At 34.2% G+C, this 16,942-nt stretch overlaps 1 protein-coding gene across 9 annotated transcripts in view; it reads left to right on the forward strand.

Annotated features, from left to right (window-relative positions):
• The window catches only part of TRIP12 (thyroid hormone receptor interactor 12), a 170,774-nt gene that overhangs the window by 146,119 nt on the left and 7,713 nt on the right, over window positions 1–16,942 (forward strand). For all 9 annotated transcript variants that reach the window (XM_051983370.1, XM_051983369.1, XM_051983372.1 and 6 more), the window contains 7 exons: window positions 341–492; window positions 874–1,016; window positions 4,934–5,090; window positions 7,462–7,560; window positions 10,035–10,149; window positions 10,411–10,565; window positions 14,530–14,694. In XM_051983370.1, coding sequence (XP_051839330.1) covers window positions 341–492; window positions 874–1,016; window positions 4,934–5,090; window positions 7,462–7,560; window positions 10,035–10,149; window positions 10,411–10,565; window positions 14,530–14,694 — 986 coding nt within the window. The remainder of the gene's footprint in view (window positions 1–340; window positions 493–873; window positions 1,017–4,933; window positions 5,091–7,461; window positions 7,561–10,034; window positions 10,150–10,410; window positions 10,566–14,529; window positions 14,695–16,942) is intronic.

Raw genomic sequence — 16,942 nt, forward strand, 5'->3', positions numbered from 1 at the left:
GTTTTGGCCATCATATGTGGATTTCACAAAATCCATGGTCTTTTTCATCTTTAATTATCCAAGTTCTTAACTTAGTAATTTGAAAAATTGCGTGTTGGTGTGGGTGTTTTTGCTTATAGATAGAGTTAACCTCTCGATTCTCCTTAACACATAGTATTCATCGACTCACTGGCGATGATTAAAACAGATGACACTTGCTGAATCTATGTGCAGAGTCTTACCATGCATAATTAAGAAACAACTAGAAAAATTCTTTCAGATTCATATTAGCTATTGAGTAAACTTACATTTGCGCTATTGCTGTAATAGTCAATTTTTACTCTGATTTTTCTTCCTTTAGATGGAGTATGCCCATCAGTATCAAATCCTTTAGAAGTTTACCTCATATCTTCCCCACCTGAAAATATAACCTTTGAAGACCCTTCATTAGATGTGATCCTCCTTTTAAGAGTTTTACATGCCATCAGTCGTTATTGGTATTATTTATATGATGTAAGTAATCTTTAGTTTTCTGAGATTATGTATCATATTAATTTCTTTTGTCTCATTATGTCTTTGTGATGTAGTAATATGAACTCATTTGGGTAGAAAAGAAATTGGCTCTCTAGAATAAAATGATACTGATCTCATGGAGCATTGCCTTAATCATGTGATTCCTCTTTTTCTTGTGGCCTATGTCCTTTATAAAGCTTTTCCAGCTCTGTTTAAGTGTTCTTGCTCAGAACTGAGCAAGTATATTTATTGAAATATACTAATGAGCTGGATTTGTGTAGAATCTAAATGAAGAGATGATTCCTAGTTATAAAAGAGGGGGAGACACATCTCAGAAAATGTTCTTGTTGGTAAATAATACTCCCTTAAAATTTTTTACAGAATGCAATGTGCAAGGAAATTATTCCAACTGGCGAATTTAACAACAGTAAACTGACAGCAAAAGCAAACAGGCAGCTTCAGGATCCTTTGGTAATCATGACAGGAAACATCCCAACATGGCTCACAGAGCTTGGAAAAACCTGGTATGCTGTCTTTCTTCGATTGAGAGAGAGAGAGAGAGAATAAAATTAAGGCCTGTAGTCTTATAATTATATAAGAAACTCATTCTTGTTTTCAATTGATTTTTAATATTGGATATGATTATTGTACTCATGTAACTTTAAGATAGGAAAACATAGAAGTGTTTAGAGCAAAATGAGCAAAATTTCCTCAACTATATTTTTAAATCCCAAAAAGAACATTTATTGAATACATGCTATATGTGCTAAATATTGGGCATATAAAAAAAGTCAAAAAATATTGCCTTCAAGGAGCTCACTGTCTTGTTGGTAAGATAATAAGCAAACAAACAATGGTTACAATCTGTTTGAGGTAAGAACCAATACTTTTGATGACTTGATTATACTTTAGTTTTCTTTCTCCTGTTTTGGTTTCTTTTAATGCAAAATTTTAAACAGCAATCATGTTTATATATCAGATTTTTTTTTTAAATTATTATAACAACTTTTTAATGACAGAACCCATGCCAAGGTAATTTTTTAACAACATTACCCCTTGCACTCATTTCTGTTCCAATTTTTCCCCTCTCTCCCTCCACCCCTTCCTCTAGATGGCAAGCAGTCCCTATATATGTTAAATATGTTGCAGTATATCTTAGATACAATATATATATACGGAACCAAACAGTTCTCTTGTTGCACAGGGAGAATTGGATTCAGAAGGTAAAAATAACCTGAGAAGAAAAACAAAGATGCAGATAGTTTGCATTCATTTCCCAGTGTTCTTTCTTTGGGTGTAGCTGCTTCTGTCCATCGTTGATCAATTGAAACTGAGTTAGGTCTCTTTGTCAAAGAAATCCACTTCCATAAGAATACATCCTCATACAGTATCGTTGTTGAAGTATAAAATGATCTCCTGATTCTGCTCATTTCACTTAGCATCAGTTCCTGTAAGTCTCTCCAAGCCTCTCTGTATTCATCCTGCTGGTCATTCCTTACAGAACAATAATATTCCATAACATTCACATACCACAATTTACTCAACCATTCTCCAATTGATGGGCATCCATTCATTTTCCAGTTTCTAGCCACTACAAACAGGGCTGCCACAACCATTTTGGCACATATAGGTCCCTTTCCCTTCTTTAGTATTTCTTTGGGATATAAGCCCAGTAGTAACACTGCTGGATCAAAGGGTATGCACAGTTTGATAACTTTTGGGCATAATTCCAGATTGCTCTCCAGAATGGTTGGATTCGTTCACAACTCCACCAACAATGCATCAGTGTCCCAGTTTTCCTGCGTCCCCTGCCAACATTCATCATTATTTTTTCCTGTCATCTTAGCTAATCTGACAGGTGTGTAGTGGTATCTCAGAGTTATCTTAATTTGCATTTCTCTGATCAATAGAGATTTGGAACATTCTTTCATATGAGTGGAAATAGTTTCAATTTTATCATCTGAAAATTATTCATATCCTTTGACCATTTATCAATTGGAGAATGGCTTGGTTTTTTTATAAATTAGAATCAGTTCTGTATATATTTTGGAAATGAGGCCTTTATCAGAACCTTTAACTTTGAAGATGTTTTCCCAGTTTATTGCTTCCCTTCTAATCTTGTTTGCATTAATTTTGTTTTGTACAAAGGCTTTTTAATTTGATATTTTCTATTTTCTATTTTGTATTCTGTAGTGGTCTCTAGTTCATCTTTGGTCACAAGTTTCTTCCTCCTCCACAAGTCTGAGAGATAAACTATCCTATGTTCCTCTGATTTATTTATAATCTCGTTCTTGATGCCTAAATCATGGACCCATTTTGATCTTATCTTGGCATACGGTGTTAAGTGTGGGTCCATGCCTAATTTCTGCCATACTAATTTCCAGTTTTCCCAGCAGTTTTTGTCAAATAATGAATTCTTACCCAAAAGTTAGGATCTTTGGGTTTGTCAAATACTAGGTTGCTATAATTGAGTATTCTGTCTTGTGAACCTAACCAATTCCACTGATCAACTAATCTATTTCTTAGCCAATACCAAATGGTTTTGGTGATTGCTGCTTTATAATATAGTTTTAGATCAGGTACAGCTAGGCCACTTATATTTGATTTTTTTTTCCCATTAATTCCCTTGAGATTCTCGACCCTTTATTGTTCCATATGAATTTTGATGTTATTTTTTTCTAGATCATTAAATTAATTTTCTTGGAATTCTGATTGGTATAGCACTAAATAAATAGATTAGATTAGGGAGTATTGTCATCTGTATTATATTCGCTCGGCCTATCCAAGAGCACTTAATATTTTTCCAATTATTTAAGTCTGACTTTATTTGTGTGGAAAGTTTTTTGTAATTTTGCTCATATAATTCTTGACTTTCTTTTGGTAGATAGATTCCCAAATATTTTATGCTGTCGACAGTTATTTTCAATGGAATTTCTCTTTGTATCTCTTGCTGTTGGATTTTGTTGGTGATTATACATCAGATCTTAATAAGAACATTTAATGATTGGCTCAAAACTAGTAAGAAACCATTTTGGTCACATAGTAGATAACTGAGCAACTGTTTATGTGTGTATATATGACAGACATGAAACCAAAACGGGTTTTTTCCCCTTGAGCGGAATATTTTATTGTTCAGTAGTATAATCCTGAGAAATTATGTTGCCATCTGCGTCCTAAAATTAGGAGGTGTAACCATACAAATTATTCAGTAAATTTCTGCTGGTAAAGAAATTAGCAGTTTATCTTGATTTCCAGCTGTGGATAAGCCATAAGATGGACAGATTGCGTTTCAAACAAAGAGTGCATATAATAGGCAAAACTATAAGTTAAAATGTTGATATAGTCTGTCATCAAGATTTTTAAGATTAAATTACTTAAATAGATAATAACAATGCTGAACACAGACTCATGCTGACACTGAATTTAATAATGAATTTATCAATTTACACATAAACCACATGCACATAAATTGTTCAGTTGTTTTGGTCATATCTAACTCTTGGTGATACCATTTGGATTTTTTTGGTTGGTTTGCCATTTTTTTCTCCAGCTCATTTTAGAGGTGAGGAAACTGATGCAGGCAGGATTAGGTAACTTGCTTAGAGCCACGCATCAGGTGAGTACGTGAGGCTGTATTTGAGCTTAGGTCTTCCTGGTTCTAAAAGCTGATGGCTCTTAGCTTTATTAGTAGCACCATCATCTGTCTCCTGTCCATCTGTCATGTCAGTCTATCTAGAGGAAGGAGGGTAGCTGTCAGTCCAGCTTCAGGTGCTTATCAGCTGTTGTGTGACCAAAGGTGGGTCAGCTAAACTTGATTTGTCTCTACTTCTTCAACTCCAAATTAGTTAAAAATTGCCTCTGCCTCTCAGGGTTTTTGTGTGAGGATCAAATGAGATGTTTGTAAAATGCACAGCATGATACATAGTAGCAATTTTATAAGTTCTAGATAATAAATGTATGCATAAAGCTTAAAAAACTGCTCATTGTGTCTTATACATGTTTAAAGAATGGTGTACATAGTTTCTTGGTTTGATAGCATTCATTCAGCATGCGTAACCTAAAAGATAATCATATTATTCACATTTTTAAATTATTAAAGGTTCCTTTAAAAACACAGACACCAGTACAAAAGCAGTTTTAAGAGGAGCAAAATAAAAGTCCAACCCAACTAAACTATTGCTTGCTTTTTGACATCTTAAAAGTTCATTTCAGATTAGATATTTTGTAATAGACAGGTCTCCTTTGATTATATGATAGTACTGTGATTGGTTCCACAACAAAGAACTGCCCCTGACCCTGAACCCCATGGCTTTGCCTCATTCTTGTATCTTGTATAATAGGGTTTTTTCATCTTAACTCAGAGATTAGGTGCTGATTTAGACTTCATGTTTTTTAATAAGCATTTGATTTTATAAAGTAATTTTATTTTGCATCTTTCCAGCCCATTTTTCTTTCCATTTGACACTCGGCAAATGCTTTTTTATGTTACTGCATTCGATCGAGACCGGGCCATGCAGAGGTTACTTGACACCAACCCTGAAATTAATCAGTCAGACTCTCAGGATAGCAGAGTTGCCCCTCGACTTGATAGGAAAAAGGTAAGCTTTTTAGAAAGTTGTTTTTCTAGAAGTCTTTTTTTTTTTTTTCTTTCAAACTTAGTATTTGCAAGTAAAATGGAAATAATATGTCCAGTTGTGTGAAATGACTCCATTGATTTCCTCCTTTATTAAGTACCATCTTTGTTCTCAGTGCTGTGATTGGTGGTAGGATTGTTTTTTTTTTTTTTTTTTTTAATTGTCCTGTTCTCAAGTAGCTTACATACTTTTTTGGGGGTAGAGGAGAGGTTGGGGAAATGGGAATTAAATGAGTTTTTAGAGAGAGCACAACATAGCCACAGATGAATAACGATCGTGTTTATCACCAGTTGTGATATTGCCATCTTTTCTTTCAATAACTGGTTTTGATCTTTTTTTCATCCATTAAAATTATGCTATTTCTAGTGTTATATCCCATTATTTCCCCATTTCACATTGCTTTTTAAATTCATCTCCATCAAGAATAACAGTCCATATGTTAATCTTTTCTTTTCCTACTGAGGTTGGTTATTAACATCTCTTCCTGATTGGACTTCCTGGAAAAAATTCAAGCTTTGATACACACACACTATGTATTATACACACACACACACATATATAATATGTATTACACACACACACACACACACACAGATATATATACATATATATACACACCTACCTAATTCTTTACATATATTTTTCACATCTCATCCCTTCTTTGTACTCCCTCAGCTAGCTCTTTTCCCTTAAAATAAGCCACAAGCACTGCCTACTATATGAAAGCTAGTTAATTTCCTTTCCACACTTTTAGTTAAACTTGTGGATGTGTTAGTATTTATTCACTCCCTGGTTATGCAAACATGCTATGCATGTTTACTTTTAGTTGTTAATGGATTAGAAATTACTTGCAAGCAGGTATTATGTCATGATTTGTAATATACAAATTAAGTGGCCTAGCATACAGGAAGGGCACCTAATAAATAACTCTTTGACTGGTTGACTCAGAATTTCTTGGACAACTTCCTATCATCTCTCACACCCTCATTGTCCATGACTCCAGAGGTAATTTAGTCTAATCCCTGGAACTGGGCCTATGACAGCTTAAGTGATGTGGATGACTTTGCCAAGGTGGTAAATACCAAAAGCACAATTTGAATCCAGGTCCTCTATCTCCAGGGCCAGGGCTACTGTTCACTTTAGTGAGTTTAAAACAAAAAAAAATTCAACCAAATTCTTTGCAGATTTGTAAGTCCTTAATACTAATTGATTTTGCCTTTCTTGCTTTATTTCATCATTTAACCTTTCTAGCACTTCTGTTTGTGCTCAATTTAAATTTAATTTTTATCATTCTGGTTCTACCTCTCTGCTTTTGACCATGGCTGAATTTTTCAGTCATGTCCACTTCCAGAAAGCCATACCTCAAGTTTTAATCCCCAGTTGTAGCTCATTCATTTGATGCTCAGTAGCCCTCATGAATATCAAGAAGGAAGAAATGTTGCATGATTTTAAAAAAGGAATGGGATATAAAATGACGAAATGGTTAATAACAAGTAGATCTCAATCAACTGAAATCATGCCATTTTTATTCCTGCTTATTGATTCCAATGGGAAAAACAAGACAGCATTGCTGAAATAGTAAGGCACCTAAGGAGAAATGGAGGCATCATGTTTCAGGCAAATCACTGATAACCACTTTGGTGACCACCTTTGTTCCGACCCTGACAGCCAGCCAAGGCAAGGCCTTGAAGCCCAAGAATTCTTGGGGGGGGAGAGGAGAGGTAATAGCAGCAACTTCCACCCTGGCTCTCATAGCCAAACCCGTATAACAGTGTGGTATGTCAATTGCTGCTGCAGCCCTCCTCAGCTGCTGTATTTTAAAGAATGTGTCTGTGGCTTTCCAAGTCCTTAATACTGTCAAATGGTTCAGCATCATAAAGGGAAATAAGGTTTTGCCAGTAAAAGTGACTTTAAAAAAGATATATTCCTATCTTTTCTATATGTTGTCTTCTCCATTAGTATGTGAAATCAATAATTCTTATTACATGACATTTAAATAATTTGTACAAGCAACAGCAGTGCATCCAGGATAAAAAAGTGGTTGCCTGAGGGATAAAGTGTTTATATCACATTTCTCAGGTAATAGTTTGGTATCCAAAATATATAGGAAACTCTTAGAAAAAATATATAAAACTAAAAGCTGTTTTCCCATGGAAAAATGGTCACAGGATATAAGCAAACAATTCTAAAAAGAATTGAAAATTAAAATTTTTGCCATCGGCCATTTTTTAATCGTAATCAAAACAATATTTGTTGTATTTGAAGACAGCTGAAGCTTTACTTTTGAATTATTACCTAATTGAAGATCTCATTTTTTTCTAATTATTCTTCCCAGCGAACTGTGAATAGAGAAGAGCTTTTGAAACAAGCAGAGTCTGTGATGCAGGATCTTGGCAGCTCAAGGGCAATGTTGGAAATTCAGTATGAGAATGAAGTAAGTATCTTTTCTGTTATTTGAGAACCACCTACTTGATAAAACTTCTTTTGAGCAAATTCATGAAACTTTTCCCACTCTTTAAAGGGGAGGAAATTTTATGAACTTCTTTTTGTGAGGAAAAAAACCCATTTATTAAGGATTTATGTGCCAAGAATTGGGAATACAAATAAAAAAGTAAGAACAATCCTTATATTTCGTCACAATCACATACTACTCATGCTTAGCCATTCTCAAATTGATGAATATCCCTCCATTTTTTTTTTTTTTTTTGCTACCACAAAAAGGACTTCTATGAAATATTTTTGGACAAACGGACCCCTTTCCTCTTTCTCTAATGTATAGACCCAGTAGTGATGTTGCTGGATCAGAGGGTATGCATAATTTAATAGTTTTGGATTACTCTTCAGAATGGCTGGGTCAGTTCACAGATCCTCCAAAAAAGTACAGTGAACAACTTCTTCTCATAGCCCCTTCAGCTTTGCTCATTTTCCCTTTTATTTATTTATTTATTTATTTATTTTTATTTCCAATTTTGCAGTCTGATAGGTCGATAGGTTGGGGAAGAAATAGGTGGTGTATCTTAGGGTTATCTTGATTATTTTCATTCTATTTATTAATTTATTTACTTATTTGTTTAGCAGGTTTTATCACTTTAAATTGATTTTTTTTTTAAATAGCTTTTTATTTACAAGTAATATGCATGGGTAATTTGCCAGCATTGACAATTGCCAAACTTTTTGTTCCAATTTTTCCCCTCCTTCCTCTCACCCCCTCTCCTAGATGGCAGGATGAGACCAATATATGTTAAATATATTGAAGCATAAATTAAATACAAAATAAGTATACATGACCAAGCTGTTATTTTGCTGTACAAAAAGAATCATACTCTGAAATATTGTACAATTAGCCGGTGAAGGAAATCAGAAATGCTGGCAGGCAAAAATATAGGGATTGGGAATTCAATATAATGGTTCTTAGTCATCTCCCAGAGTTCTTTCATTGGGTATAGCTAGTTCAGTTCATTACTGCGCCATTGGAACTGATTTGATTCATCTCATTGCTGAAGATGGCCAGGTCCATCAGAATTGATCATCATATAGTGTTGTTGTTGAAGTATATAATGATTTCCTGGCTCTACTCATTTCACTCGGTATCAATTTATGTAAGTCTCTCCAGGCCTTTCTGAAATCATCCTGTTGGTCATTTCTTACCGAACAATAATATTCCATAATATTCATATACAATTTATTGTATTTATTCAGCCAATCCCCCATTGATAGGCATCTCTTCAGTTTCTAATTTCTGGCTACTATAAAGAGGGCTGCCACAAACATTCTTGCACACAAGCCCCCTTTCCCTTCTTTATGATCTCTTTGGGATATAAGCCCAGTAGTAACACTGCTGGATCAAAGGGCATGCACAATTTGATAACTTTTTGAACATTGTTCCAAATTGCTCTCCAGAATTGTTGGATGTATTTACAATTCCACCAACAATGTATTAATGTCCCTGTTTTCAGTGGATTTAATCTTGTGGGAGATTTTATCACCTCCTCCCTCTCCTACCACTGAGGACAAAAGCACAGTTCATTTATATTCTTAACTCTGGTGGGCAGCAGATACTAGTTTTTTTTCTTTTTTTCTTAGAGGAAAGTGCAGCTGGTCAAGTTTTAAACAAGATTGTCTTATAAAAACCAAAGAAAGTTGAGAGAAACTTGGAAACTTAAATTCATTCTGGTGTTCATCTTGTTCCATGAAGTAACTGAATGAGGAGAGTGGCCCTAGATATAAGACAGGTTACTTAATAAGCACAAGCCTCAATTTCATCTGCCAATGAAGGGTATAGATGAATGATGTCTTTTCTAGCACTAAATCTAAGGCCCTTGGACCTCAACTCACTCATTTTCAAAGCAAAAGATTTTTATAGGATGACTTCTAAAATTCCTTCCTGCTTGTAAATGTCTTTTGATGGGAAACAAACAGAATTTTGCATCTTGAGCCAGTTTTTGCAGGCAGCCATGCCTCCGTCCAGGGTTTGAATTAAAGCAGTGACATGACAGCATCAGTACACCGCCCCTGGAACAGATGGGGATGACCAGCTGGATCATGTGTGGGCAAGAGGCCCAGGATGTTAGCACTGGGCAAAACCTTGGAGCTCCCTGGATCCATTCCTTAATTTTAAAGACAGGGAAATGTGAGACCCAGGGGACGGAAGTGACTTGGGCTACCGTGGCCACACAATGAACACCACATTGTCTGGTTAGAGACCTTTCTTCTCTCCTGGTATGTCACAATCCGAATGTCTTCAGTTTCTTCCTCTTTCAGAAATGAAGGAATTATTACATGAAAGTCAATAGAAAATGGCACTATACTTCCTGTTGTATGGCTCCTTTGACCATACCTTTGTTGAATATAATGGAAGATGGAGTCTGCCTAAATTCTAAAACAGTTTTCTTTTCTCCTCTTCTCTAGGTTGGTACAGGTCTTGGGCCTACACTGGAATTTTATGCACTTGTATCTCAGGAACTACAGAGAGCTGACTTAGGCCTCTGGAGAGGCGAAGAAGTAACTCTTACTAATCCAAAAGGTGATTTGGGGCGAACTTGAAATTTTTCTTAGAGAACAGCTCAAACAGCTTAAAAATTTATTAATTCTGGCTTCTCTAGAGCATTATGTACTTCCTTACCCTAAGTAATAGGGCTTGGACTAAAAGATTGATTTGTTTCTGTGTTTTATATGCTTTATTTAAGGGAATCAAATAAAACAAACACAGAATTCATTTTGTTTGCTTGGGACTCTTAGTTTTTCAAGAATATAACAAATTATCAGTAATTACTTATCGTTACAGGAAGCCAAGAAGGGACCAAGTATATTCAAAACCTCCAAGGCCTGTTTGCACTTCCCTTTGGCAGAACAGCCAAACCAGCGCATATTGCTAAGGTTAAGATGAAGTTTCGCTTTTTAGGAAAATTAATGGCCAAGGCTATCATGGATTTCAGATTGGTAAGTTGAAGATTATAATAATATTTCTTAAAATACATGTTTTCATGTAAATATGGAACGGTGAACATTGGAAGAGCCCTCAGGGACCATTTAGTACAACCATGAAATATAGAAATGCCCTGTACTTGGGAAGTAGTAGTCATATAGCTTCTTCTTGAAGATTTCCAAGAAGGATAAATCCATTGCCTACTGAGATAGCCATTCCACTTTTGGAGAGTGGAAAATATTAGGAACTTTTTTCCCTGGCATCAAGCTTACAATGTCCTGGTACTTTTGGTTGAGCCCTCTGGGACCATACTAGACAAGTCTGTTCTCTTCAACAGCCTTTTAAGTACTTAACTATTGTGTTCCCTCTGAATCTTCTTTTCTTTACTCTAAATAATCTTAATTCCTTCGGCTGATAAGTCTTGTCCGCCAAGCCCTTCATTACTGTCCTTTGACAGTCTTTGAGATAGCCTCCACCTTAATGGTGGCCTTCTTATACTGTAGGTACTGTAGTAACCAGAACATAGCACAATTACATAAGATGAAGAGTGAAATGTAGTAGGATTGTTATTTTTAAAAGCTCTGCTGTTGCTAAAATATACTTGCTAAGATTATATTTATTTTAATTGCCCTATTTGTTGTTAATTAAAGTATCTAGTCTGTCGAAAACTCCTGATTCCTTTTGGAACAATTATTGTCTATCCCTGTTCTACTTGTAAAATCAGTATTTTATATCTTAGTGTAAAACTTGTAAATTTATCATTATTTTAATATAATCTTATTACGTATTGTTCGATGGTGTAGCCCATCAAGATCCTTTTAGATCCTGACTGTCATACCATATGTTAGCCATCCATTTCACTTTTGTGCCATTTGCAGATTTCATGAGCATTCTGTCTGTGATTTTATCCAAATGATTGATTGAAATGTTGGAACATGGCCAAGCTCAGATCTCTGAAGTGTTTTACTGGATACTGCTTGCCACATTGACACTAAATCATTAACAACTACTTTGAGTCTGTCAGTTCTCATTCTCATTATATTCTTAAATAATTTACATCTTTCCTGTCCAATAGGACTTATTCATGATCAAGCCATGCAGAGTCTTCTTGAAGTCAAGCTCTCAGGCCTCTAGCTTATTTCTTCTGATCACTTCCCTTTAAAAAAAAAAAAAAAAAAGATCAAGAAAACATAAGCCCTTCTCTTGTTTTGCTGTACCTCTGCTGTTTTCTGGGAAAACATTGAAATCTGCTGGTTCTCTCTGGATCCAGTCACGTACAACTAAGAGTGTTCTTTTGGAGAAGGTGGGAGGCAAACAGGCCACATTAGACATCAGACAGATACTGTCATTTCCAAGTCATCTTCCTGTTCATCCTAACCATTTTTTAAGGATGTCTCTTTTCTCCCCATGGTACCAATACAAACTGGACTTCAGCATTCTCAACACTTTAAACAACCATATCATGCCTTAGACTCATCTTTCATTACCTTATCTAAAAAAAAAGTTGGCACAGAGAAAATGTAAGTTATGCTGTGGATAGAGCGCTGGCCCTGGGGTCAGAGGACCCGAGTTTAAATCCAATCTCGGGCACTTCCTAGTTTTTTAAGTGTGCAAGTCACTTAATCCCTATTGTCTCTCCTACAAAAAAAGGAGGGAAAGAAAAATAATAAAATATTGGCTATTTCCTGTGCTTCCATAGTGATCTCTTCAGACAAAATCTTTTTCCTCCTATTTTCTCTTGTGCCTTTAGAATTTCATTTTTGAGCATATTTCATTCTGTTCTGATTTTTTTTTTCCCCCTGAAATATTTTAGTCCATGAGTTCTATATCTTTTTTCTGAACCCAGTGAAATCTGCTTTAACCAACCTATCTCTACTCTGTCACAAATTCTAGGATGGCTTGGTCACTAGGATGGATTTTTAATCATTTCTACCCCAGCAGTCACTTTCTCTGTTAATGAAAATCATATTCAGAAAAGGATTTTCCTTTGTTGGTTTTTTCACCTGTTCGAGGTTGACATTTTCACTTAAGTACATTAGTTGATCTTTGAGCAAAGAGTACATTCTTTCAGATGTCTGGTTCTTTGAAATCGTCCCTCACTATGATTAAACCATATCCCCCTTCCAAGTTCATGATCTATTTACCAAATGCCTCTCTAAGCAATGGTACAAAACTGCATTTATTTCTTCCTCCTTTGTCCTACTCCCCATTCTTCATTATTCCTTCTTCAGCTTCACACGGTATATGTTCACAGTATGGCTGCTGCCTCTTTCTCTTTTTATCCTGTTTTCTTTCTGTGTATTATCCAGAGCTCTGGTCTTGTCACAGGTTCCATGTGACTAATTTTCACTGATGTTTATGATTATCCCATTGGCTGCCTTGCTTTTAAAACCTTCCCTCTTGCTTATTGCCTAAACTTTAGAAACTACTGTTTATGCACTTGATGGCATGAGTTTTAATATTTGCTTCTTTCTTGGATTTTGTCTTCTATGAATTTCTAGTTATCTCAGCTTCTTTCCCTCTTTGAAGGTTTTCCTTATATATTTATTTTAGGGCTATACACCATTGGATATATTTCTCCTCATACTCCTATCCTTTTTAATTTTATAAAGCCTTTACTGACTAGATTTGCAAGATATCTGGTAAATCCATTCTTACCATCCAAGTGGCACAGTGGATAGAGTGTTGGACCAGGAAGAAATGAATTCAGGTGTTGGTTCAAACACTAGCTATAACTTATATACTTTGTAACTTGGGGCAGCTCACTGAATCTCTCTTTGCCATGGATTCCTAATGTGTAAATTGGGAATAATAAAAATGCATCTATATCCCAAGGTTTCGTGAAGATAGATGACATATTGTAAAAATCCTTTGCAAACTAAAGCATCTTATAAATATTAGCTTATTTAGTTCATAAATGTTGTCAAACACTTGTAAAATATTTGTCATGAAATTTAAAATAACTAAACAATTTATCCAATTTAAATTAGCCCTGAATAAATTTGACAACTTTTAAGAAGAGAAACCTAAGATAGGAAACATCCTTGTCCTTGGCCCAAATTAGAATCCCTAGTTATGAACTAAATAAGCTAATATTTATAAGATGCTTTAGTTTGCAAAGGATTTTTACAATATGTCATCTATCTTCACGAAACCTTGGGATATAGATGCATTTTTATTATTCCCAAGTGTTTAGTTTTAGAATATTTTACCATTGGAAAAAGCAATTAATTATGAAATTGAATAGTAAAGAAAAAAGCTTTTATCATAATTAACTTTTTTTGTTTTATGAAACGTTATGTGATGTTTCATTAAAAACTAATGTGAGAATAGTACTCAAGTACAAAAAATTAAGCAACATTGAAATGTAAGTGAATAAATATTGTAGGAGAAAAGGAGTCTTCTCACAATGACTCAAATTTCCCCAGACTTGCTTCAGTTTAGAAAGTATTTATTTAAGGTTTTTTGTATGGTATTACATTTTATCTTGCTCTTTTACCTTGTCTGATTTTTCTTTGCGGGGGGATTGAGAGAGGATTGGCATGGTGTGCAACCATGGTCAAATCACTTAATTTCTCAGTTTATCCCTGTGCAGCTAAAATGTGTCAGATTTAGGATTTAGATTAAATTTTCTGGTCTTAAAGGCCAAGCTTCTCTTGCTTATCAGGTATAAAACTTCACAAAAGTACTGTTCCACTTCACCAGAAATGGTGTCTAACATTTTTATTGGAGTTTTTCATATATTTTCATATATGTACTTCGGTCAAACAGTGGTTTTAAAATTTACTAAATAAACCAATCTATTTCTCTTGTGGAAATACTGGAAATCTTACTTAAAACTCTTTGGGTTCTAAACCAATGAACTTATGTGATTGCATTTCTTGTCATTTTTAATGAATTGTTGAAGCTTCTTATATAAAAATATAATTTACAAATGAAATTTAGTTTCAGGGAGTATCTTATTTTTTCCCCCTCTAGGTGGACCTTCCCCTTGGCTTGCCTTTTTATAAATGGATGCTTCGACAAGAAACTTCACTTACATCACATGATTTATTTGATATTGACCCAGTTGTAGCAAGATCAGTATATCATCTAGAAGATATTGTCAGACAAAAGAAAAGACTTGAACAAGATAAATCACAGGTGAGCATATAAAATGAGGTGAAATTTTTTTTTACTTTTCATAATTTTTGTATTGATCTGTAACTTATCACAGCCATTTATTACTAACGCAGCATTTTCACTCCATTATGAAATTAATGAATTAGAATTTTTAAGAGTTTCATAGTGAAGTATATCAGGATTTTGTAATAAAAAAAAGAATAGTCAGTGAACTTAGTATTTCATTACCATTGGCTTTACTTTTAGTAGTTTCTTTTCAAGCATTCCCAGCAATATTTTTTAGAGAATATTTCCATATTAGCTATGAAAAGGGTGGGGGGAGCAAGAAAAATAAAATGAAAAGAGTATGCTTCAGTCTTTACTAAGAGTTCATCATTTATCTTAGGATGTAGATAGAAATTTCCATCATGAGTTCTTTGGAATTGTCTTGCAAATCTTTCACATTTGATTGTCCTTATATTATTGCTGTTGCTGTTCTCCTGATTCTGCTCACTTCACTTTGTATTGGTTCATTTCAGGTTTTCCCATAACTATCCTGCTTCTCATTTCTCATAACATATAATATTACTTCATAGTCATACACTTCAACTTATTTAGCCATTTCGCAATTGATGGACATCCATTTAGTTTCTAATTCTTTGTCACCACAAAAAGAACGTATATTTTTGTACATGTAGGTTTTTTCTTTTCTTTAATTTCTTTAAGATACAGATCTGGTAGTGATATTACTGGAGCCAAGGGTATATGCACAGTTTTATGATCCTTTGGATAGCGTTCCAAATTGCTTTTCAAAATGGTTGGACCAGTTCACAATTCTACCAACAGTGCTTTAGTGCCCCTATTTTTCTACATCCTCTCCAGAATATTTCCTTTTCCTTTTCTGTCATATTAGTTAATCTGATATCTATGGTGCATGATTTTACCAGTTTCACTCAAATCCTTAAATATTTGAAAAATGAGGCCTTTATTAGAGAAACTGATAAAAATTTTTCATCCCTCAGATTCATACTTATTTTCCAATTCAGGCTATAATTTGTATTGTTTGTGCAAAACCTTTTTTTATTTACTGGAATAAAAATTATCTCATCTTCTATGATCCTCTAGCTTTTGCTTGTTCATAAACCCTTCTCTGATCTATAGATCCAACAGGTAATTTTCTCATACTCCCCTCATTTACTCACATCTAAATCATTTACCCATTTTTACCATATCTTAGTATGTACAATGTGAAATGTTGATTTATACATAATTTTCTGCCAAGGTGCTTTTTAGTTTTTCAAGCAATTTTTGTTAAACAAAAGGCTTAGTTTTTGGGTTTATCAAACACTAGATTACTGTTGTCATTTACTACTGTGTACTTAATCTCTTCCACTATTCCACATATTTCTTGACCAGTACCAGATTGTTTTGATAATTACTACTTTGTAGTTTAGTTTGAAATCTGGTACTGCTAAGTTGCCTTCCTTTGTTGTTGTTGTTAATTCCTTAATATCCATGACCTTTTGTTGTTATAAATGAATTTGTGCTATTTTAACGATTATAATGTCATTTAATGCTTAGTTGGAAACTTTATCATGATATGTATCATATCATATTTCTAGAATGTTTCAATGAATGGTTTGATCTATTGTACACTTTATCTGCTCTTCTCTTCAATAACTTTATAATTATTATATAAATTTAAAGGTAGCCAAGGCTAGGAAAAGCTTTATGAAAGCTTCTAGTACTATGCGGTGCTGTCACACAGCATTATATTGTCTCTTGGAACTTCATTTCTTTGAGAAGTAATAAAAAAGATTAAAAAATATATTTTAAGGTCGTATAGGTGGCACAGTTGATAGTGCTAAGCCTGAAGTCAGAAAGATTCATTTTTCAAAGCTGTCTTCAGACTTTAACTGTGTCACTTTGCCTTGTTTGCTTCAGTTTTCTCATCTTCAAAATGAGCTGTAGATGGAAATTGGCATCCTACTCTAGTATCTTTGTCAAAAGAAAATCCTAAGAAATCATGAGGAGTTGAATGTGACTAAAATGACTCAGCAACAACAATAAAAATTAATGAGGTGTTTTTTTTTTTTTTGGTTAACCTTACATAGTCTTCAAGAATTGTTAGAATTATTTAGAAGTTTATGAATTTGGTTTACATTATGAATCAGTTAGTGAATTTTTTAGGTATATTTTTAATGTACACTTCAAAAACAAATCAAGACGTGTAATGAATAATTAACATCCTTTTCTTATTGGAAAAAACTTCATACATTTCCTTTTACTA

This window comes from Antechinus flavipes, chromosome 3 (genome assembly GCF_016432865.1).
Source record: "Antechinus flavipes isolate AdamAnt ecotype Samford, QLD, Australia chromosome 3, AdamAnt_v2, whole genome shotgun sequence".
NCBI lineage: Eukaryota > Metazoa > Chordata > Mammalia > Dasyuromorphia > Dasyuridae > Antechinus > Antechinus flavipes.